At 38.3% G+C, this 23,042-nt stretch overlaps 1 protein-coding gene across 1 annotated transcript in view; it reads right to left on the reverse strand.

Annotated features, from left to right (window-relative positions):
• SPRYD7 (SPRY domain containing 7) overlaps positions 1-22,804 on the reverse strand; it is a 107,227-nt gene extending 84,423 nt beyond the window's left edge. The window contains exon 1 of the mRNA XM_053708373.1: positions 22,616-22,804. Coding sequence (XP_053564348.1) covers positions 22,616-22,718 — 103 coding nt within the window. The 5' untranslated portion in view covers positions 22,719-22,804. The remainder of the gene's footprint in view (positions 1-22,615) is intronic.
• Positions 22,805-23,042: the final 238 nt, after the last annotated feature.

Below are 23,042 nucleotides of genomic sequence, written 5' to 3' on the forward strand. Positions count from 1 at the left end.
ACCATTCAATGTATATTCACAGTACTCTCCTATAAAACTTCTATCAAGTACCCTAGACACAAAAAGCAGCTGTAGATAATTCTATAAAAACAAACAATGTAAATATTAGTGTAAAAACAATACTGATTTGAATATGACAATATGCTCTTTGTTAAACGTCAAGCTTGAAGGTATAAAACCTTGACAAAAAAAAACTCCTGTACTCAGATGTTCACTTAAATTTCTGCTATGTTGCAGTACTATTATTTCACAGCTAATAGCAGTATAGTGGTTATCGGCACTCCGGTTCTCTTAGTAGTACCCCTTCATTATCATAGGCAATTAGTAGGGGAATATGCATTTTCTGGTTATGACAGGAACAGTCCGGTAGCACAAGATTATACAGGCTTAACGCCCCAACTTTCACAATGATAGTCTTTACAGGGAACTATGTGCTTTTCCCACAATTAATGCTCTCACCTGCTTTCCTTAGGTTCGTGTTGTCCGGTTGTTCCTACTTTCAGGTGCTGCTCTTAATGCTCTTCCCAAGAGCAAAAACCCTTCTTCACTTGCGCAAGACTTAGGATGGGTTCAGCGTTCAGGAACACAATATGATCTCTGCACTTCAGTACCAAGGTACACAGAATCCGTGTGTCTCAGATCCAACCGGCTGCTTGTAATGTTATACAGAGTATACAGTCTCCTTCACCTTCTACGCGTTTCACCCCTAAGGTATGGGGCTTTGTCAAGATGCTGTATACTGTCAGGTGTGTCCTTTAAATTCCCCACGGTTTCCATCCATTCGTCAATATCGGAATTACTTCCTCTCTCACTCTGGAAGTGGTTAAAAAGGTGGGATCCTTATGTTTATTCAGGTAAGTATATGGTCTGTCATTCATTTAGTGCTGCTTGATCAGATAGAGTAAAAAAACTTTAAAGGAGCTTTGCCATTAATACACGTTTTTTCTATGCCAAGGTTTTGTAGCTTTAAACCTTCATATAATAAACTACTAAACTTTTTTAAAATGTCATTCTACAAACATAAAATCTAACACAATCAATTCTACTCTAAAAAAAAAAAAATTTAAGTAAAAACTTCAACCTAAAAATTTGATTAAATATAGTTAGGTTAATAAGAAGCTGATTTTCGAAAAAATATGAGAATTTTTTATAAGAATGTTTTAAAAGATTCTATTGAAAAAATCCCAGGGGATTCGAACCTGTGGTCCCGTGGCCAAAGGGCTCAGTTACCTCTAAGCTATTGGGGCTTAATACTATGTCTGCATAAGGGAATATATAACATATTTTTAAAAAACACCTATATGTTTCAATGTGCCAAAGCTGTTCTAGTGTCCATCATCAAAAATTAATATTTATATGTTATATGTATTCTCATTAGAAATATAAAGTTCAAAATTCTTGTTTTTATCATTCTTATGCAATAAAATAAATTAATTTATTAGTTGGAATGGGTGGGGTGGGATTTTGAACCCAGAGGGCTCTTAACTGAGGAGCTGTAACGATACCACTAGGCCATAAAGGTCTTCACAAATTAATCAACCTTCTCTCATATATGACTTTTTACTATTGGAACTTACTCATTTTTATTAAGGGAATCTATAAGACTTGATATATTTAATTATTAAAAAATCAGTAATTTATTTTAAAAATTTTAAGGTAATATTACTAACTATACGGATTTGGGCTCCCAGGATATCTGTAGTTGACGTCTCTTTAAGTAAGGAAGGGGCTAATGTCCAACTCAGAGTTCAACACATTTGGGTGCAGGGAGTTGAAGTTATAAATAATTTCGGCCTCCTTTCTAAGGAGTAGATTTTCATAATTACCCCCCCTCCACACAGCCCCCAAAATTTAAGGTCCTTTGTGTTATTTTTATGAATGTCCCTAACGTGCTGGTACAGATGTGTTTCTAGGTTGCCTTTTTCAATATGCCAGAGGTGCTCACGTATTCTATCTCGGAGCATTCTAGATGTCTCCCCTATGTAGATTAGACCACATGAGCACTGTAGCATATACACAACCCCCTTACTACTGCACTTTAAAGTGTTTCTAATCTTATAATCTATGTTTAATCCAGGGATACTAAATTTTCTTTTTGTTGCTGTATTTGCAGGCTTTGCATGTAATACAGGGATAGAAGCCGCTTACTTCCTTTCCCCATAAGTCTTTATCTTTATTTTTCGAATGCGTTTTCCCTCTCTTGTATTCACTGGGCGCTAACATAGATTTTACATTTCTTGCCCTTTTAAATACCATTTTAGGATACAGTGGTAGTTTATCTCCTACTATAGGGTCATTCTTGACTATGTGCCAATATCTTCTTAGGACTTTTCTAATTTTATTATGGTCGTCACTATAATCGGTCACAAAGAGTACGTCAAATTCATTTTTACTTTGAGTAACTTTTGTTCTATATGTCAACAATGAATCTGTTAGTTTCCCTTGCTCTAACTACTGCATTTTTTACAATTTCCTCTTTCCTTGAATTTCCCTTCTAATTGTTTTATCCGTTTATCAAAATCGTCAATCTCCGTGCAGTTTTTTCTTATTCTGAGACGCTGTCCTACCGGTATGTTGTTCTTCCATTTAGAGAAATGGCAGCTGGAGGCATGGATGTAATTATTAGAGTCAGTTGGTTTGAAATGGGTCCTTGTGACCAATTGGTCGTTTTCTACTCTAATATCCAGATTCAGAAAAGTTATGGTTTACCCCTATCGTTATTATTCATAGTGTCGAACATATTTTTAAGGGGCGTTAAGCCTGTATAATCTTGTGCTACCGGACTGTTCCCGTCATTACCAGAAAACGCATATTCCCCTACTAATTGCCTATGATAATGAAGGGGTACTACTAAGAGAACCGGAGTGCCGATAACCACTATACTGCTATTAGCTGTGAAATAGTAGTACTGCAACATAGCAGAAATTTATGTGAATCAATTCAAAGACTGAGCAACGTATTATTGCGGTTTGGCTTAAAGACGATTTTGAACATCTGATTGAGTACAGGAGTTTTTTGCCAAGGTTTTATACCTTCAAGCTTGACGTTTAACAAGGAGCATATTGTCATATTCAAATCAGTATTGTTTTTACACTAATATTTACATCGTTTATTTTTATAGAATTATCTACTGCTGCTTTGTGTGTCTAGGGTACTTGATGGAAGTTTTATAGGAGAGTACTGTGAATATACATTGAATGGTGAATGGAAGTCTAGGGCTCTAAAGATTGAATGGTGATTTCAGTTACTTTAACTCAATTTATGAACCTATTAAAGAACCTGCTCCTTTGACAACGTACTTCATCTGTATTCAGAATATTTATCCTATTAGGTTACTAAATCAAAAAATTTTTTTTAAAAGGGAGATTTGTTTTAGCCTATTTTTATGAACCAATTTATTAATAAAGAAACTGTTCCTTTCTCAACTTGCTTGGTCTGCATTCAGATTATTAATCTATTAGGTCAATAATTTAAAATATTTTAAAAGGAAAAACAAAAAGGTGGCATTACACGTTGTATTTTCATACATAGAACTTTATTATTGTTTTGGGTAACCCACAGCTTTTATTAGCGCCATCTAAACCTATCAATTGTCTTATCCTGTATTATTTCACTACTTAGGAAGAAAGTAGTATTATTAGATTGGCAAGTGGGGAAAGTCCAGCGCATCACTTCAAAGCAAATTTGTAAAAACAGCCTTAATAAAGACAAACTGGTGCACACTATAAAACTTTTACCAAATGTATTCTGTAGTTTCTCTTTATGAAAAATTGGACAATACTAAGTAAATGAGGAGGTGCACAAGTCTCAAAGGAATATTTTTGTGACAGCATCTGTGTGCTTCAGCCAAATACATGTCTGCAAACATTTATAGACATAATGTATATTAAAGGGATATTGCGGTCAAAATTTAAATACACATAGATTAATTACATCTTTGAATATAAACACGTTTGCAATATACATGTATTTGTTAAAATGCTTCTAGTAAACTTTATCACCATTTTAGCATGTGCAGCATATCTAAATATTATCAGTGCACCAGCATTTTAAATAATGCAGCTAATCAGAGCACCAATGTGGCTTTAACAAATTGAGTGATTACCAATGTTCCAATTCAACCCAAAGATGTTTAAATAAGGCTGAGGTCAGAGCTCTGTTCAGGCCACTAGAGTTCCTCCACACCTAATTCGTCAGAACCATGTCTTCACGGGCCTCACTTTGTGCATAAGGGAACAGTCACAGCTGGAACAGGAAAAGGCTCTCCCAAACTGTTGCCACAAAGCTGGAAGGAGACAACTATCTAAATTGCCTTTGTATCCTGTAGCATTAAGCTGACCCTTCACTAGAACTAAAGGTCCTAGCCCACACTGGAAAAGAGCTCCAGAACATTATCCCTCTTCCACCAAACTTTACAGTAGGTACTTTATGCATACCGGGAAGTAGCATTTTCCTAGCATCCACCACACCCAGATTCTTCCCTCAGACTGCCAGACAGTAAAGTGCGATTTATCACTCCATTGGTGCGCTACACCACTCCAGCCAACTCGACATTGTGCATGTTGATGTGAGGCTTGTGTACAGCTGCTTGCCATGGAAACCCATTTCATGAAGCTCCCGACTAACAGTTCTTGTGTTGATGTCTCTAGAGGCAGTTTGGAACTCTAGTGAGTGATGCAGATGATAGGCGATTTTTACATGCGACTCAATTCAGCACTCAACACCCTTGCCATTTTGAGTTTGTGTAGTATACCACTTAGTGGCCGGGTCGTTGTTGCTTCTAGACACTTTTACTTCATAATAGCACTTACAATTTACCTGGGCAGAAAGAGAATTTCCATCTGAGATAGCTATTCCATTAGATGATTTATTTAAATCAGTAACTGTTAACAGGAGTTGTTCTAAAAGACTGGACAATTGCCAATGTAGTCCCTTGTCATACAAAAAGGGTAGTAGGGAAGATTCTGCTAATTATAGGCCAGTCAGTTTGACTTCAATTGAAGGAAAATTAATGGAAACTCTTTTAAAGGAAAGACGTGTCTTACCGTCAGACAACCAACTTAGAAGACAGACTAATCTAATTGATTTCTTTGACCATGTAACTAAATTAATAGACCAGGAAGGAGCTATAGATGTTGCATATCTAGACTTTAGCAAAGCATTTGACACTGTCCCACACAACAAACATTCACAAAATGTAGAGCTGCAATAACTAATCGCTATAATCGATTATGAAAATAGCTGTCAACGAATCTCATAATCAATTAGTTGGTTTGCAATTAGTTGGTCTGTGCATGACACCAGCTGCTTCACTCCAATGAGCTTATGCACATGGTATTGTGTTTTATGGTTATGCCCTTAGCCTAAAAAAAACAAAAACAAAAAACACGTCTACAGACATTTACTTTTCACTTTTTTCAGGACAGTATGTTTCTTTTTAAGTTTACAGCTACTCCTGGCTTATGTGCAACCAGGAAATAATAATAGTCATCATTTGGATTGTTTATATTAAATCAGCTGATTTGGGACTATGCTTTGCATGATATAGTGCCAAGCTTGTTATTTACACCTAGCCCTAGATTGATGGGAGTTGTTATTTCAATTGATGTGCACTATTATCTGTTTGCACAATTATTAGCAGATCGCTTGCTATTGCTGATTATATGTACTGTATAAATAAATGTGTAAGGCTTCATCCTGTTATTGATATATAGTCCTTAATAGTTTTGACTTTTTTTTGTTTTTTTATATTTTTAATAAATTGTGATAATATGTATATATCTGTTATTTTTAAAGTGGATTAGATATTTTTCCCTAACATTAAAGCAGGTTATTTACCATTACATATAGATATTCAAGTTATTTTTTTATGTTAGAATGAAGTCCAAGCTTACTTTGTTAAGAGGCCCCTTGCATTGGTGAATAGCCAACAAAGATAAATATTCCACTTTGGCGAAATTGGCAAAACCCTACTTATGCATCTCAGACACCTCAACACAATGTGAGCGAATCTTCTCTGCTGCAGGAAAAATAGCTTGAAAAAAAAAAAAAAAAAAAAAAAAAAAAAAAAAAAAGGGCCAGCCTCAGCCAGGAGGTTGTGGACATGTTGACATTTTTGTATTTTAATGCAAAGTTTCTGAAAGAGTGAATAACAGAATGTTATTAACAGTGATAGTCTATCGCTTTCTAGTTCTACTTCTTTTCAAACAGTTTGTGATTTTGTTTAATTATAAAAATGTGTTCTGTTGCTTAAAAAATGAACAGTTGTGTTAAAGGGACAGTCAAGTCCAAAAAAAACTTTCATGATTCAGATAGGGCATGTAATTTTCAACAACATTCCAATTTAATTTTTTCACCAATTTTGCTTTGTTCTCTTGCTATTCTTAGTTGAAAGCTAAACCTAGGAGGTTCATATGCTAATTACTTAGACCTTGAAGACTGCCTCTAATCTGAAAGCATTTTGACCACTAGAGGGCATTAGTTCATGTGTTTTAGATAGATAACAATGAGCTCATGCACGCGAAGTTACCCTGGAGTGAGCACTGATTGGCTAAAATGCAAGTCTGTCAAAACAACTGAAACAAGGGGGCAGTTTGCAGAGGCTTAGATAGAAGGTAATCAGAGGTAAAAAGTGTATTTCTATAACAGTGTTGGTTATGCAAAACTGGGTAAATGGGTAATAAAAGGGATTATCTTTCTTTTTAAACAACAACAACAACAACAACAACTCTGGTGTTGACTGTCCCTTTAATGTAAAGTTTTAGTCTGAAGTTTATATTTGTAACACTCAGTATGTAGCAGATTCAGGAGAATTGTGAGGAAGCATTTTATTTCAGAAGGGTGGTGGATTTGTGGAATACAAATCCAATTGAGGTGGTAAACACAAAGACTGAAAAGGAAATAATAAAATAAAAAAAGCCTGGGACAAGCATAAGGCTATCCTAAGAAAAAAAGTAACGTGATATGGGTAGACTTGATGGAACTTTTTGGTTCTTATCTACCGAAAAATTCTATGAAAGCGCCAAATTTAAAATCACTCAGCTCACATTGGACAGCAATATATAGATTCTATCCCTTTATATCAGTGTTCTCCCCAGGACCTATTTCATGGCCACACCTGACTAATTTTACTTACCACCCAGCTAAATTTTAAAGGGACAGTCAAGTCCAAAAAAACTTTCATGATTTAAAAAGGGAATGTAATTTTTAACAACTTTCCAATTTACTTTTATCTCCAATTTTGCTTTGTTCTCTTGGTATTCTTAGATAAAAGCTAAACCTAGGAGGTTCATATGCTAATTTCTTAGACCTTGAAGACTGCCTCTAATCTAAATGCATTTTGACCACTAGGACACATTAGTTCATGCGTTTCATATAGATAACATCGAGCTCTTGCATGTAAAGTTACCCTGGAGTGAGCACTGATTGGCTAAAATGCAAGTCTGTCAAAAGAACTGAAACAAGGGGGCAGTTTGCAGAGGCTTAGATACAAGGTAATCACAGAGGTAAAAAGTATATTTCTATAACCGTGTTGGTTATGCAAAACTGGGGAATGGGTAATAAAGGGATTAGCTTTCTTTTTAAACAACAAAAATCCTGGTGTTGACTGTCCCTTTAAGCCAATACTAAGCTAAAATGGTTGTGCAGATTATCATTAAAAAACAGCAAATTATAGAATTGCAAAGTCTTACACTGCCCCCACCCCGGCCAGCAACATTTTTCTGTGGAGAACACTATGGATTTTATTTAAATCACAATTCAAATCATTAGCAGTAAGACTTGATTTCAATCAATTTAAATCATGGTTTTCTATATAAAGGTTTCATTTATAAAATAACTTTTCAAATTATTTTTCCAGTTATATCAGAAAATTACTGATTTATATACAGGGAGTGCAGAATTATTAGGCAAATGAGTATTTGACCACATCATCCTCTTTATGCATGTTGTCTTACTCCAAGCTGTATAGGCTCGAAAGCCTACTACCAATTAAGCATATTAGGTGATGTGCATCTCTGTAATGAGAAGGGGTGTGGTCTAATGACATCAACACCCTATATCAGGTGTGCATAATTATTAGGCAACTTCCTTTCCTTTGGCAACATGGGTCAAAAGAAGGACTTGACAGGCTCAGAAGACACACAAGCTGAAACGTCAAGACTGGGCCAAGAAATATCTCAAGACTGATTTTTCTAAAGTTTTATGGACTGATGAAATGAGAGCGAGTCTTGATGGGCCAGATGGATGGGCCCGTGGCTGGATTGGTAAAGGACAGAGAGCTCCAGTCCGACTCAGACGCCAGCAAGGTGGAGGTGGAGTACTGGTTTGGGCTGGTATCATCAAAGATGAGCTTGTGGGTCAAGCTCAACTCCCAGTCCTACTGCCAGTTTCTGGAAGACACCTTCTTCAAGCAGTGGTACAGGAAGAAGTCTGCATCCTTCAAGAAAAACATGATTTTCATGCAGGACAATGCTCCATCACACGCGTCCAAGTACTCCACAGCGTGGCTGGCAAGAAAGGGTATAGAAGAAGAAAATCTAATGACATGGCCTCCTTGTTCACCTGATCTGAACCCCATTGAGAACCTGTGGTCCATCATCAAATGTGAGATTTACAAGGAGGGAAAACAGTACACCTCTCTGAACAGTGTCTGGGAGGCTGTGGTTGCTGCTGCACGCAATGTTGATGGTGAACAGATCAAAACACTTTCTTTGCAAGGACACTCAAAAGCCTGCCATCCATGGATTCTGTCAGTGTTTTGATCTGTTCACCATCAACATTGCGTGCAGCAGCAACCACAGCCTCCCAGACACTGTTCAGATCAGGTGTACTGTTTTCCCTCCTTGTAAATCTCACATTTGATGATGGACCACAGGTTCTCAATGGGGTTCAGATCAGGTGAACAAGGAGGCCATGTCATTAGATTTTCTTCTTCTATACCCTTTCTTGCCAGCCACGCTGTGGAGTACTTGGACGCGTGTGATGGAGCATTGTCCTGCATGAAAATCATGTTTTTCTTGAAGGATGCAGACTTCTTCCTGTACCACTGCTTGAAGAAGGTGTCTTCCAGAAACTGGCAGTAGGACTGGGAGTTGAGCTTGACTCTATCCTCAACCTGAAAAGGCCCCACAAGCTCATCTTTGATGATACCAGCCCAAACCAGTACTCCACCTCCACCTTGCTGGCGTCTGAGTCGGACTGGAGCTCTCTGCCCTTTACCAATCCAGCCACGGGCCCATCAAGACTCACTCTCATTTCATCAGTCCATAAAACCTTAGAAAAATCAGTCTTGAGATATTTCTTGGCCCAGTCTTGACGTTTCAGCTTGTGTGTCTTGTTCAGTGGTGGTCGTCTTTCAGCCTTTCTTACCTTGGCCATGTCTCTGCTTTTGGGCACTCCAGTGATGTTGCAGCTGTAAAATATGGCCAAACTGGTGGCAAGTGGCATCTTGGCAGCTGCACGCTTGACTTTTCTCAGTTCATGGGCAGTTATTTTGCGCCTTGGTTTTTCCACACGCTTCTTGTGACCCTGTTGACTATTTTGAATGAAACGCTTGATTGTTCGATGATCACGCTTCAGAAGCTTTGCAATTTTAAGAGTGCTGCATCCCTCTGCAAGATATCTCACTATTTTTGACTTTTCTGAGCCTGTCAAGTCCTTCTTTTGACCCATTTTGCCAAAGGAAAGGAAGTTGCCTAATAATTATGCACACCTGATATAGGGTGTTGATGTCATTAGACCACACCCCTTCTCATTACAGAGATGCACATCACCTAATATGCTTAATTGGTAGTAGGCTTTCGAGCCTATACAGCTTGGAGTAAGACAACATGCATAAAGAGGATGATGTGGTCAAATACTCATTTGCCTAATAATTCTGATAGATATATATATATATATATCACACACACACACACACTAAGAAGCTGTGAATCCGGGTACACATGAAAACTTTAAAGGGATATTAAACTCAATTTTTTTCCCCTTCAAGATTCAAATAGAGCATATAGTTTTAAACAGCTTTCCATGTAACTTATTTGATCTAATTTGCTTAGTTCCCTTGGTATGCTTTGTTAAAAAGCATACTGAGGTAGACTCAAGTGTTGAAAGCTAGCTGCTGATTGGTGGCTGCACATATATACCTTGTCATTGGCTTACAGTTGTGTTCAGCTAGCTCCCAGTAGTGCTTTTCTCCTCCTTCAACAAAGGATACCAAGTAGGCTTCTGAATTCAGCAGCTTTGTAAGCAAATACACATCTTAGTGTGTTGCACTTTTACAAGAAAATGGGCTCTTAAAGAGCCGAAGGCCACAAGCGGCCAACTTCCACATTCAGCAGCTAACGTTGCTGCCGAATGCACAAGATTAAATGAAGTAAAGTGGAATTTTGTTTAACCCCTTAACGACCAAGGACGTACAGGGTACGTCCTACAAAAACTGTCAGTTAATGACCAAGGACGTACCCTGTACGTCCTCAGGGGTTTCAAGGGGTGGTGCGCAGCGGCATTTAGCGGCCAAATTACCAAAAAGCAACGCCAAAGCCATAAATGTCTGCTATTTCTAAACAAAGGGGATACCTTTTTTTACCCACCGATGCAGAGAGAGCCACTCTGTAGCCCTTTCTGCATCGGCCTGAGATGGTGCCGATCGTTGGTGGGTGCCATAGCAGGGAGGAGGCCCATCGCTGGATCATTTCCTGATCCGGTGCGCGCAAGTGGTGGGAGCGTACAGGTGTGCGCGCGAGGGCTAGAACTTTAAAATAAATCACATACAAGGTGATGGGATGGAGGGAGAGGAGTGGGTTAAAAAAAAATAAAAAATAAATGTTAAGAATGGGATCTAGGAGGGGGGGGGGGAGCTACACTACAGAAAATTGGAGGGAAGAGAGGGGTCAGAGGAATCAGAGGGGAGACTGATCTCTACACTAAAGCTAAAATTAACCCTGCAAGCTACTTAATTAACCCCTTAACTGCTGGGCATAATAGTGTGGTGCGCAGCGGCATTTAGCAGCCTAATTACCAAAAAGCAACGCCAAAGCCATATATGTCTGCTATTTCTAAACAAAGGGGATGCCAGAGAAGCAATTACAACCATTTGTGCCATAATTGCACAAGCCGTTTGTAAATAATTTCAGTGAGAAACCTAAAGATAACTATTTATTTTATTTGATCGCATTTGGCGGTGAAATGGTGGTTGTAGATGTGTAGCAGATTTTAGGGGTCAAAGTTAGAAAAAGTGTGTTTTTTTATAGTAAATTATAAGATATGATAATAATGTTATCTTTAGAAAGTCCATATAATGGCGAGAAAAACGGTATAAAATTTGTGTGGGTACAGTAAATGATTAAGAGGAAAATTACAGCTAAACACAAACACCGCAGAAAAATAAAAATAGCCCTGGTCCCAAACGGTAAAGTGCTGTGGTCACTAAGGGGTTAGTAATGCATGCTCTATCTGAACTATGAAAGCAACAATATTGGGTTTAATGTATCCTTTAACTAGAAGCATATTTGGGTGAGAACATTTTGCAAAAATGTTTTTCAAATGAAATAAAAAAAAATGCACATTTCAATTTCCAATGGAATTTTCTTTTATAGTCAATTATTAGAGGGATAGTGCTGAAATCCTAACATAGAATACATTGTAATTGCACAAATTCTCTATAGTTATTAAATACATTAACCTATCTACCAAGTGAGAAATAAGGCAAATGGTGAGTGGACTTTGGGTATTGAAAAATAACTGCAGTAAAAACTATGTTAACCCCCTTAACGACCAAGGATGTGCCAGGCACGTCCTACAAAAAAAAAAACAAAAAAAAAAAACGGTTGTTAATGACCAAGGACATGCCTGGCACGTCCTTTGGGGTCTGAAGCGATGGAAGCGATTGTGATGGCTTCCAGCCGCTTTCAGGGTATTGCAGCGATGCCTCAATATTGAGGCATCGTGCAATACCCTTTTTTAAGCAAACCGATGCATAGAGGGCCTCTTTGCATCGGCCAGCGATTGTGCCGATCGTTGGTGGCGTGGGAGGCGGCCTATCGCTGGATCAGAGTTCCGGGAGCGCGCTACACATTAAGTAAGTGAAGGAGGGAGAGGGAGGGGGGAATAAGTGTTGGGAAAGGGATCTGGGAGGGGGGTAGGGTATTGGGGTGACAGCTACACTACAGAAAAAAAAAATTGGACAGACAGCTGCCAGTACCCAAGATGGCAGCAAATAGGTAGCGAGGTGAGGGATCCTACACTGCAGATTAAAAAAAAAAAAAAAAAAAAAAAAATATTTTAGTACTGGCAGACTTTCTGCCAGCACTTAAGATGGCAGTGACAATTGTGGGGTGGGGGAGGGAAGAGAGCTGTTTGAGAGGGGTCAGGGAGGGATGTGTCAAGTTGGAGGCTGATCTCTACACTAAAGCTAATAATTAACCCTACAAGCTACCTAATTAACCCCTTCACTGCTGGGCATAATACAAGTGTGGTGCGCAACGGCATTTAGCAGCCTTCTAATTACCAAAAAGCCAAATATGTCCGCTATTTCTGAACAAAGGGGATCCCAGGGAAGCATTTACAACCATTTGTGCCATAATTGCACGCGCTGTTTGTAAATAATTTCAGTGAGAAACTTAAAGTTTGTAAAAAAGTGAACATTTTTATTTGATCGCATTTGGCGGTGAAATGGTGGCATGAAATATACCAAAATGGGCCTAGATCAATACTTTGGGTTGTCTACTAAAAAAAACAAAACAAACAATATATACACATGTGAAGGGTTATTCAGGGATTCCTGACAGATATCAGTGTTCCAATGTAACTATCGCTAATTTTGGAAAACAAATGGTTTGGAAATAGCAAAGTGCTACTTGTACTTATTGCCCTATAACTTGCAAAAAAGCAAAGAACATGTTAACATTGGGTATTTCTAAACTTAGAAAAAAAAAAAAATCTGCGTTTTTTAAGCATGGGTGTTTTTAGGTGGTTGTAGATGTGTAACAGATTTTGGGGGTCAAATTTAGAAAAAAAGTGTGTTAGAGTCCATTTAATAGCGAGAAAAACGGTATATAATGTGTGGATACAGTAAATGAAAGGAAAATTACAGCTAAACACAAACACAGCAGAAATGTAAAAATAACCCTGGTCCTTAAAAGGGACATTATACACTAATTTTTTCTTTGCATAAATGTTTTGTAGATAATTTATATAGCCCATAAAGTTTTTTTTTTTTTTAATTAATGTATAGTTTTGCTTATTTTTAAATAACATTGCTCTGATTTTCAGACTCCTAACCAAGCCCCAAAGTTTTATGTGAATACGCTCGACTACCTACTCCAGCTTGCTCCTGTTTGTGTAAAGGGTCTTTTTATATGCAAAAGAAGGGGGAGGGGGGGGGGAGTGTCTTATTTGCCACTTGCAGTGGGCTTTCCAGCTACCTTTTCAACAGAGCCAAAGTGACAGCTTCTAAGTAAGTTTTTAAACAGTTTTATACTGGATTTTTATATCAGTATCTGTGCATATTATTCTTTATAGTAGTGTCTATTACATGCAGTTATATGAAAATGAGTGTATACTGTCCCTTTAAGGGTAAGAAAATTTAAAAATTGTCTGTTCACTAAAGGGTTAATTTGTTTTAAAATTTTAAGACAGCTGATATGTTATTCTATAGCAAAACAGAAATCTCTAATAGTTAAAAGAGGTTTACTGACCCTTTAAAAAAAAAAAAAAAAAAACACTTTCCAATTTACATCTGTTATCAAACTTACTTTGTTGTTTTGGTATACTTTTCTGAAGAGTAAACCTAGGCAGGTTCACAGGCAAGTGCACGTGTCTTACGCACTCTATGGCAGCAATCTTTCAACAGTGTATAACGTTTTATCAAACTTGTGACTTTTACCACAACTCATGTACTTAGGAGTTCTTTGTTTAAATCTTAAGAGTCTGACAGAAGCCTTTGTCTGTAAAATACCAAGTGCAAATAAACTATTGTTAAAAGACAGCTTCTCATTCAGGAGTGTGCATGGTCTTATGTGCACACTTTCTCAGGCACTAGGGAAAACAAATGAAACTTTGAAGTTCATCAGAAAAAGATCTACTGCATGTATGGAAAAAAACAAAAAGGATAGACAGCCCAATTGAAAACACAGGACCTGCACTCTTGAAGACCAGGCATACAGTTATAATAGGCTCCTTCAAAACATAATTTTCAATTAAAGAAATAAATAAAAGTTATATCTTAAGTCCAGCAACAATAAATTCTATCTATATATGTAGGACGTTTCTCCTGCTTTATAATGGCTTTCTGTAGAGGATACCTCTACAATTAAAACACAAAACGGAAGCCACAATATTTAGTAAAGAAACTGCGCTTGGGCTAATAGTCTTTACTAAACAATGAGGCCTACATTTGTTGGTGCATTATTTGTAGGAATCTTCTACAGAAACGCTAGGATTTACCAGTGCTACAAATAATCGTGACTTTCCGTTAAAGTATAAAAAAAAACACTTCATGCAGCTTATGCCGCACTCCTCGGCTGCCCACAGCAGAACACTATTTTATCAATGAGGTGATGTTAGCCAATAGAGTGCTAGCTATCCAGCATAATGCCGATTGGTCAGCACGGCTATTGGCTAAGAGGAGGAAACCTCACCTCATTGAAATAAAAGTGTTCTGCCTTGGGCGGCCTGAGGCGCTCAGTGTGGCATAAGCTGCAGGCAAATAAAGGAACTTTCAGCATGAACTTTTTAATACTTCATGACTGAAAGTCCCCTTTATTTGTAGTACTGGCAAATACTGGCGTTTTCAAAAACGCTAGGATTTACCATCACTTTAAGCTTTTGCTTAAATGGCCATGATACCCAAATGTTGTAGCACTTGAAAGTGATGCAGCATAGCTGTAAAAAGCTAACTCAGACATCATAACCTGCAAAAACTAATTTCAGGGAGGTGGCTTCACCCGCTACTTTGCCTCCACCCCCCCCTTCCAGTTATATATTGGACACCTTGAAACCATAAATAAGATAGAGACTTTTCATTAAAGTAGCTTCCCACTAAAGTCACATATCAAAAAAAAAAAAAAAACAAAAAAAAAAAAATTGTCTACGCCCCCCAGGGTACCTCCCCCCACTACCGGCGATTACCCACATCATTTATATATATTTGCCAAATTTGAAATTCAGCATCCATGTTGCGCAATAAGGAGGCAGTGAGCTGTTACGCTGCCCTCCATTGATTGCGCAACATGGATGCTAAATATAGTTGTTAGCTCACTTAGAGCTAGCGCCACCCAGTGGTGTCTCGCCGGGCCCAATACACGCTCCAATAGAGGCGGTTCTCAAAACTGCCTCCATGATGGAGCTAGATCCACAGCCAATCAGCATCAGCGCAGCCAGGGAGGCATGCCTGCTGGGCTTAGCTGAGTCGGTGACGTATTTACTCGTCAGACGGGAAGATACAGTACAAGCAGGAAGGAGCTGCTGCCAGAGAGTGCTGCCTAGACTGTACTGTGTGTTTACGACAAGAGTAGCCAGGAGCGGCGAGCCATGCGTGTCACTGTCAGGACAGTGAGTGAGAAGTAGTGTCCTCCAGTTGTTCTTTCCAACTGTCCATGTAGTGAGGAGGAGTAGTAGAGGGCCAGGACACGTAGTGAAATTAACGAACCAAGAAGTGCACAAGTGAGGACTGGACTGGAGAGTGGAGACAGAGAGACAGACTTTCCAGCTGTGCCTGACACGGTAAGTTGTCATCCTTTCAGTTAAGTGTATTGAATATTATTGCAGCATGCAAGATCATTTTTTTATGTTGCAATAATATTTTCTAAACTTTCTAACCAGGGGCAGCAGAACTACAGGTGCGGCGGCTAGTAGGGGACCCACTCATAAGGGAGCAAATGCAATAGACCTTTTCAGCCTGTAAAAAAAACAAAAAAACAAAACACACCTTTACTCCACCAATTTTATTTAATTGCGGCAGCCGGCAGAGATTTCTGCTCAGTAACCGTGAATGACTTGCATCATGCTCAGTACTGTGGATTATGCAGGGCTACTAACCCTTTAACTTTTACTTTATTATTGTGTCCTGGGTCCTGCTGCCTGCATCAACCCCCTGAACGCTCCTTCCTTAGATAAACTTTTACATGCAGATAATGTGTCCATCACTAACAGTACATTGCCTGTTGCTGTTCCTTCAACATCTAATGTACAAGATATACCTGTGAATTTAAAATAAATTATTGCTGATTCTATTCAGGCGGCTTTGTCTGGCATCCCGCCTTCTAATAAACGTAAAAGGTCTTTTAAAACTTCTCATAATGTTGACGAATTTTCAAAATGACCGACAACATACTAAATTAGCCTCCTCTGATGAGGATCTGATTCAGAAGATCCTTCCTCAGATATTGACACTGACAAATCTACTTATTTAAAATGACGTATATTCGTTCTTTGTTAAAAGAAGTGTTGATTACATTGGATATTGAGGAAACTAGTCCTCTTGATATTAAAACTAGTAAATGTTTAAAATTCTGTTTATAAACCTCCTATGATTACTCCAGAGGTTATTCCAGTTCCTGATGCGATTTCTAAGGAATGGAATAGGCCTGGTACTTTATTCCTTCTTCAAGGTTTTAAAAAAAAATTGTATCCTTTGCCAGCAGCTACATTGGAGTTTTGGGAAAGGATCCCCAAAGTTGAAAGGGCTCTCTATACTCTTGCTAGACATACTACTATTCCTATGGAAGATGGTACTTCTTTTAAAGATCCTTTAGATAGGACACTTGAATCTTATCTAAGGAAAGCATATTTATATTCAGGTCATCTTCTCAGGCCTTCTTTGGCTGATGTTGCAGCTGCATCAACTTTTTGGATTCTGGTTTGTCTAGCATTGTTACCTTACTTCAACATGCTAATCATTTTATTTGTGATGCTATTTTGATAACATCAAAATTGATGTTAAATCTATGTATTTAGCTATTTTAGCTAGAAGAGCTTTGTGGCTTAAATCTTGGAATGCTGACATGACTTCTAAGTCTAGATTGCTATCTTTTTCTTTCCAAGGTAATAAGTTATTTGGTTCTCAGTTGGATTCGATTATTTCAACTGTCACTGGAGGTAAGGGAGTTTTTTTGCCTCAGGATAAAAGACCTAAGGGTAAATCTAAAGCTTCTAACCGTTTTCGTTCCTTTCGACTAATTAAGGAACAGAAACCTAATCCTTCCCCCAAGGAATTGGAATAAATCCAAGCCATTTAAGAAACCAAAGCTAGCCCCTAAGTCTGCATGAAGGTGCGGCCCTCATTCCAGCTCAGCTGGTAGGGAGCAGATTAAGGTTTTTCAAGGATGTTTGGACATATTCTGTCCAAAATCAATAGATTCTGAGTATTGTCTCTCAGGGGTACCGAATAGGATTTAGAGTAAGACCTCCTGTGAGAAGATATTTTCTCTCAAGCATCCCAGTAAAGGCTCAGGCTTTCCTGAAGTACGTTTCAGACCTGGAGTTTTCAGGGGTAATCATGCCGGTTCGGTTTCAGGAACAGGGTCTGGGGTTTTATTCAAATCTATTCATTGTCCCAAAGAAAGAAAATTCATTCAGACCAGTTCTGGATCTGAAAATTTTGAATCGTTATGTAAGTGTACCAACTTTCAAAATGGTGACTATAAGAACTATTCTACCTTTTGTTCAGCACGGGCATTATATGTCCACAATAGATTTACAGGATGCATATCTTCATATTCCGATTCATCCAGATCATTATCAGTTTCGGAGATTCTCTTTTCTAGACAAGCATTATCAATTTGTCGCTCTTCCTTTTGGCCTAGCAACATCTCCAAGAATCTTTTTGAAGGTTCTTGGTGCCCTACTCTCTGTAATCAGAGAGCGGGTTATTGCTGTGTTTCCTTATTTGGACGATATCTTGGTACTAGCTCAGTCTTTACATTCGGCAGAATTTCACACAAATCAACTAGTGTTTCTTCGAAAACATGGTTGGAGGATCAATTTACCAAAAAGTTCTTTGATCCCTCAGACAAGGGTCACCTTTTTAGGTTTCCAGATAGATTCAGTGTCCATGACACCGTCTCTTACAAGAGATGTTTAAAATTGGTTTCAGCCTATCGGAACCTTCAGTCTCAGTCATTCCCTTCAGTAGCTATGTGCATAGAAGTTTTAGGTCTGACTGCAGCATCGGACGCGATCCCCTTTGCTCGTCATACAAGACCTCTTCAGCTTTTTATGCTGAACCAATGTTGCAGGGATTATACAAGGATATCACAATTAATACCCTTAAATCCCAGTATTCGACTATCTCTGACTTGGTGGTTAAATCACCATTGTATAGTTCTAGGGGCCTCTTTTGTTCATCCAACCTGGACTGTGATCACAACAGATGCGAGTCTTTCAGGTTGGGGAGCTGTTTGGGGGATCTCTGACAGCACAAGGAGTTTGGAAATCTCAAGAGGCGAGATTACCAATCAATATTTTGGAACTCTGTGCGATTTTCAGGGCTCTTCAGATTTGGCCTCTGTTGAAGAGAGAACCGTTCATTTGTTTTCAGACAGACAATATCACAACTGTGTCATATGTCAATCAGGGTGGGACTCACAGCCCCCTAGCTATGGAAGAAGTATCCTGGATACTTGCTTGGGCGGAATCCAGCTCCTGTCTAATTTCTGCGGTTCATATCCCAGGTATAGACAATTGGGAAGCGGATTATCTCAGCTGTCAGACTTTACATCTGGGGGAGTGGTCCCTCCATCCAGATGTGTTTTCTCAAGTTGTTCAGATGTGGGGTCTTCCAGAAATAGATCTGATGGCTTCTCATCTAAACAAGAAACTTCCCAGGTACCTGTCCAGGTATCCTCAGGCGGAAGCAGTGGATGCATTGACACTTCCTTGGTGTTATCAACCTGCTTATATTTTCCCGCCTCTAGTTCTTCTTCCAAGAGTGATCTCCAAAATCATCATGGAGCAATCGTTTGTGCTGCTGGTGGCTCCAGTATGGCCTCACAGGTTTAGGTATGCGGATCTTGTTCGGCTGTCCAGTTGCCAACCTTGTCCATTTCCATTAAGACCGGACCTTCTGTCTCAAGGTCCGTTTTTCCCATCAGGATTTCAAATCATTAAATTTGAAGGTACGGAAATTGAACGCCTAGTGCTTATTCATAGAGGTTTCTCTGACTCAGTAATTAATACTATGTTACAGGCTCGTAAATCTGTTTCTAGAAAGATCATCAAGTTTGGAAGACTTATATTTCATGGTGTTCTTCTCATAAATTTTCTTGGCATTCTTTCAGAATTCCTAGAATTTTACAATTTCTTCAGGATGGTTTGGATAAGGGTTTGTCTGCAAGTTCCTTGAAGGGACAAATCTCTGCTCTGTTTTACTTCACAGAAATATTGCTAAGCTTCCTGATATTCACTGTTTTGTACAGGCTTTAGTTCGTATCAAGCCTGTCATTAAATCAATTTCTCCTCCTTGGAGTCTTAATTTGGTTTTGAAGGCTTTACAGGCTCCTCCATTTGAGCCTATGCATTCTTTAGACATTAAACTACTTTCTTGGAAAGTGTTGTTCCTTTTGGCCATTTCTTCTGCTAGAAGAGTTTCTGAATTATCTGCTCTCTCTTGTGATTCTCCTTTTCTGATTTTTCATCAGGATAAGGCGGTTTTGCGGACTTCATTTAAATTCTTACCTAAGGTTGTGAATTCTAACAACATTAATAGAGAAATTGTTATCTCTTTCTTGTGTCCTAATCCTAAGAATTCTTTGGAGAGATCCTTACATTCTTTGGATGTGGTAAGAGCTTTGAAATATGTTGAAGCTACTAAAGATTTTAGGAAGACTTCTAGTCTATTTATCATCTTTTCTGGTTCTAGGAAAGGTCAGAAGGCTTCTGCCGTTTCCTTGGCATCGTGGTTAAAGCGTTTGATTCATCAAGCTTATTTGGAGTCGGGTCAAGCCCCGTCTCAGCTCATTCTACTAGATCAGTCTCCACTTCGTGGGCTTTTAAGAATGAAGCTTCAGTTGATCAGATTTGCAAAGCAGCAACTTGGTCCTCTTTGCATACGTTTACTAAATTCCTTTGTTAATGCTTTTTGCTCCTTTCTTTATCACTCCACTACTTGGCTATTTGTTAAACGGAATTGTAGGTGTGGTGAGGGGTGTATTTATAGGCATTTTGAGGTTTGGGAAACTTTGCCCCTCCTGGTAGGATTGTATATCCCATACGTCACTAGCTCATGGACTCTTGTCAATATGAAAGAAATTAATTTATCAGGTAAGTTCTTACATAAATTATGTTTTTCCAGTGATCAAACGCTTGTTGAATGCTTAAATATTTTAGAATATGAAGTTTAATTACGTGCAGTAAATAAGGTAGTATTTGTGTTTTAATTTTATTAAAATCAGTGGGGGCTTTTTGGTTACTGATGCTTTGAGGGTTTTACAATGTCCCAGCAACTAAAGGCATTACTTAAAGAAACACTTTCCCAGATTTGGGCCACATTGGATCATGGTACTGGGAGATTGCATTCCATTTGCTGGCATCAGGGAGTCACTATTACAATAAGGGAGACTCCCTGAACTTCAGGGAGAGAGTTTGGATGTCTGCTAGTTAGAAAATATCACCTGAACATCTCTATGTAAAAAAAAATAAAGATATTTTACCTTAAAATGTCCTAGTTATTCACAGCCCATTGTATTTTTTTATTTTTTTTTTTTTTTACCTGCAGCTGGGCTTTTTTTTTTTTTTTTTTTTTTTTTTAACAGGGCTTACTCTGCTAAACTGAGGAAATTGTGAGGTAAAATATCTTCCTTTTTTACATAAAGATGCTCAGGTGATATTTTCCTGTCAGCTTTTTACAGTTCTACTGCATCAGTTTCAAGTGATTTAGCATACGAGTATTATGTCCCTATAACAGTTAATAGGATATGAAACCCCAAAAAAATATTTTGTGATTCAGAGACATAGGATACAATTATGATCCAATCTACTTCAATGATCAAGTTTGCTTCGTTTCCTCTGTAATTCTTTTGTTGAAGTGATACCTAGGTAGGTATCTGGAGCACTACATAGCAGGAAATAGTGCTCTTGCAAATGGATAACATTCTTGTGTAACTGCTGCAATATAGTGGTCCAGACGCGTGCATGCTACTGAGCACTGTCCATACTTTTTAACAGAAGATACCAAGAGAAAAAAAAAAAAAAAAAAAAAAAACTTGATAATAGCAGTAAATTAGAAAGTTCTTTAAAAGTGAATGTTCCATTTAAAACAGTCATTGTGTTAGCAAAATGTGCAGGGCTTTGATACAGCCAAGCAGCCCAGGCAAACCATTTGCTTTGGTGACTCCTTACTCCATTGCTCTATAAGCAGACAGTCCCCAGGTAACTACAGTATACAGTCCAGGCCTTTAGTCCCTCAGGGAGAGGTTAAAGGGCCACTAAACCCAAAATCTTTCTTTCATGATTCAGATAGAACATGCAAATTTAAACATTACAATTTACTTCTATTATTTATTTTGCTTCATTTTTGAGATATCCTTATTTGAAGAAAAAGCAATGCACATGGGTGAGCCAATCACGAGACTTATATGTGCTGCAACTGAGCATATCTAGATATGCTTTTCAGCAAATAATATCAAGAGAATAAAACAAATTAGATAATAGAAGTAAATTAGAAATATGTTTAAAAATGCATTCTCTTTCTAAATCATGAAAGAAAAAATGTGGGTGTAATGGCCCTTTAAATGCCAATTCACAGTGGACAATTTAGGAATGGGGGTTTTGTGACAAGAAAATGACATGCATTAATTCATATAAAATTTCCGAATTGGTACAAATGGGGTTAAACAATATCACAAGCCTCACAGCTCTCGAGCAGGAGCCAGTCAACCTCACCAAATGCCGACTGTGGCTTTCTAGTTAGCCTTTACCCATGTGTTTAATCCCATCACAGGCGTTAAACACATAGTAAAATCCAGTCAATGATGCAAAAATAATATGCTTTAACAATTTTGAATTAGAAATGCCCTTTTAAATATTTTGATTGAAGCAGTTTAGGTTTAGTGTTCCTTTATTTTTGTTAGTGGTCTGAGATCACAATTTAAAGTCACACATAATGTCCACAAAAATTACACACAGGGTTTACAATGGGAGGCAACATTTACAAATCCTACATGGTTTCCTCAATGAAGATAATCTTTACGCAACGTATAATACCTGACACTGGTTGCAGTTTATGTTCACAACAAACACGCCTTTTCCAAAACATAAATTACGATATTTAATTGGCACTTAAGTTTAAAAAAAAAAATACATTGTGGGCAAATATAGGTTATTACAAATAGATAACTGTAGCGGAAATGGCCATATGAAGGACGGGATAGGATTACATAATAACGCTGTAATGAGAGGCAATATAGAAGAACACATAGGATCGCAGAAGTATGATCATCATCATATGGCTAAAAATAGTTACTTAATGGTAAAGGCTAAGAAGTGTCAATCGCTTCCAGTGTCAGAGCACGCACTGTCACGCGGTTAACCCCTTAGCAACTTGAGTGCTACAACGTAGCTCTCTAGCAACCAATGGGTTAAGAGGGAGCCCACTTGGCACTGAACCTGCCGTTCTACTTACCCATGTGTTGGGTGTCCAGCTGTACCGCTGGCATCTCTTTAAGCTGTATATGTCCAGAACCACCATCTCCGCACCACTTAAAGCAGCATAGCACGTACGACATGCCGAGGTAGGAAACCAGACGATCAGGTAGACACTAGCACTATAACCTGGGAAGGCCGAGGTGGGTGTACTGGATTACTGCTGCAGCGACACCTGGTGGCTGGGAGTCTAAGCTCAACAAAACCCGTGGTAAGGAAACGTAACTTACTACTGTTCTTATAAACCTGACGTGAAGCATCATATAAACGCTTCAATGTCTAATTAAATAGTCAATCATTTTGCCAGTAGGTGGAGTCAGTAACACACATTTTAAAAAGCAATTCAATTCCCTTTCTGCCAGTATAACTAAAATAATGTTTACTTGCTTTTTGCCAGTAGCAAAAGG

Source organism: Bombina bombina, chromosome 3 (genome assembly GCF_027579735.1).
Source record: "Bombina bombina isolate aBomBom1 chromosome 3, aBomBom1.pri, whole genome shotgun sequence".
NCBI classification, from domain to species: Eukaryota; Metazoa; Chordata; class Amphibia; order Anura; family Bombinatoridae; genus Bombina; species Bombina bombina.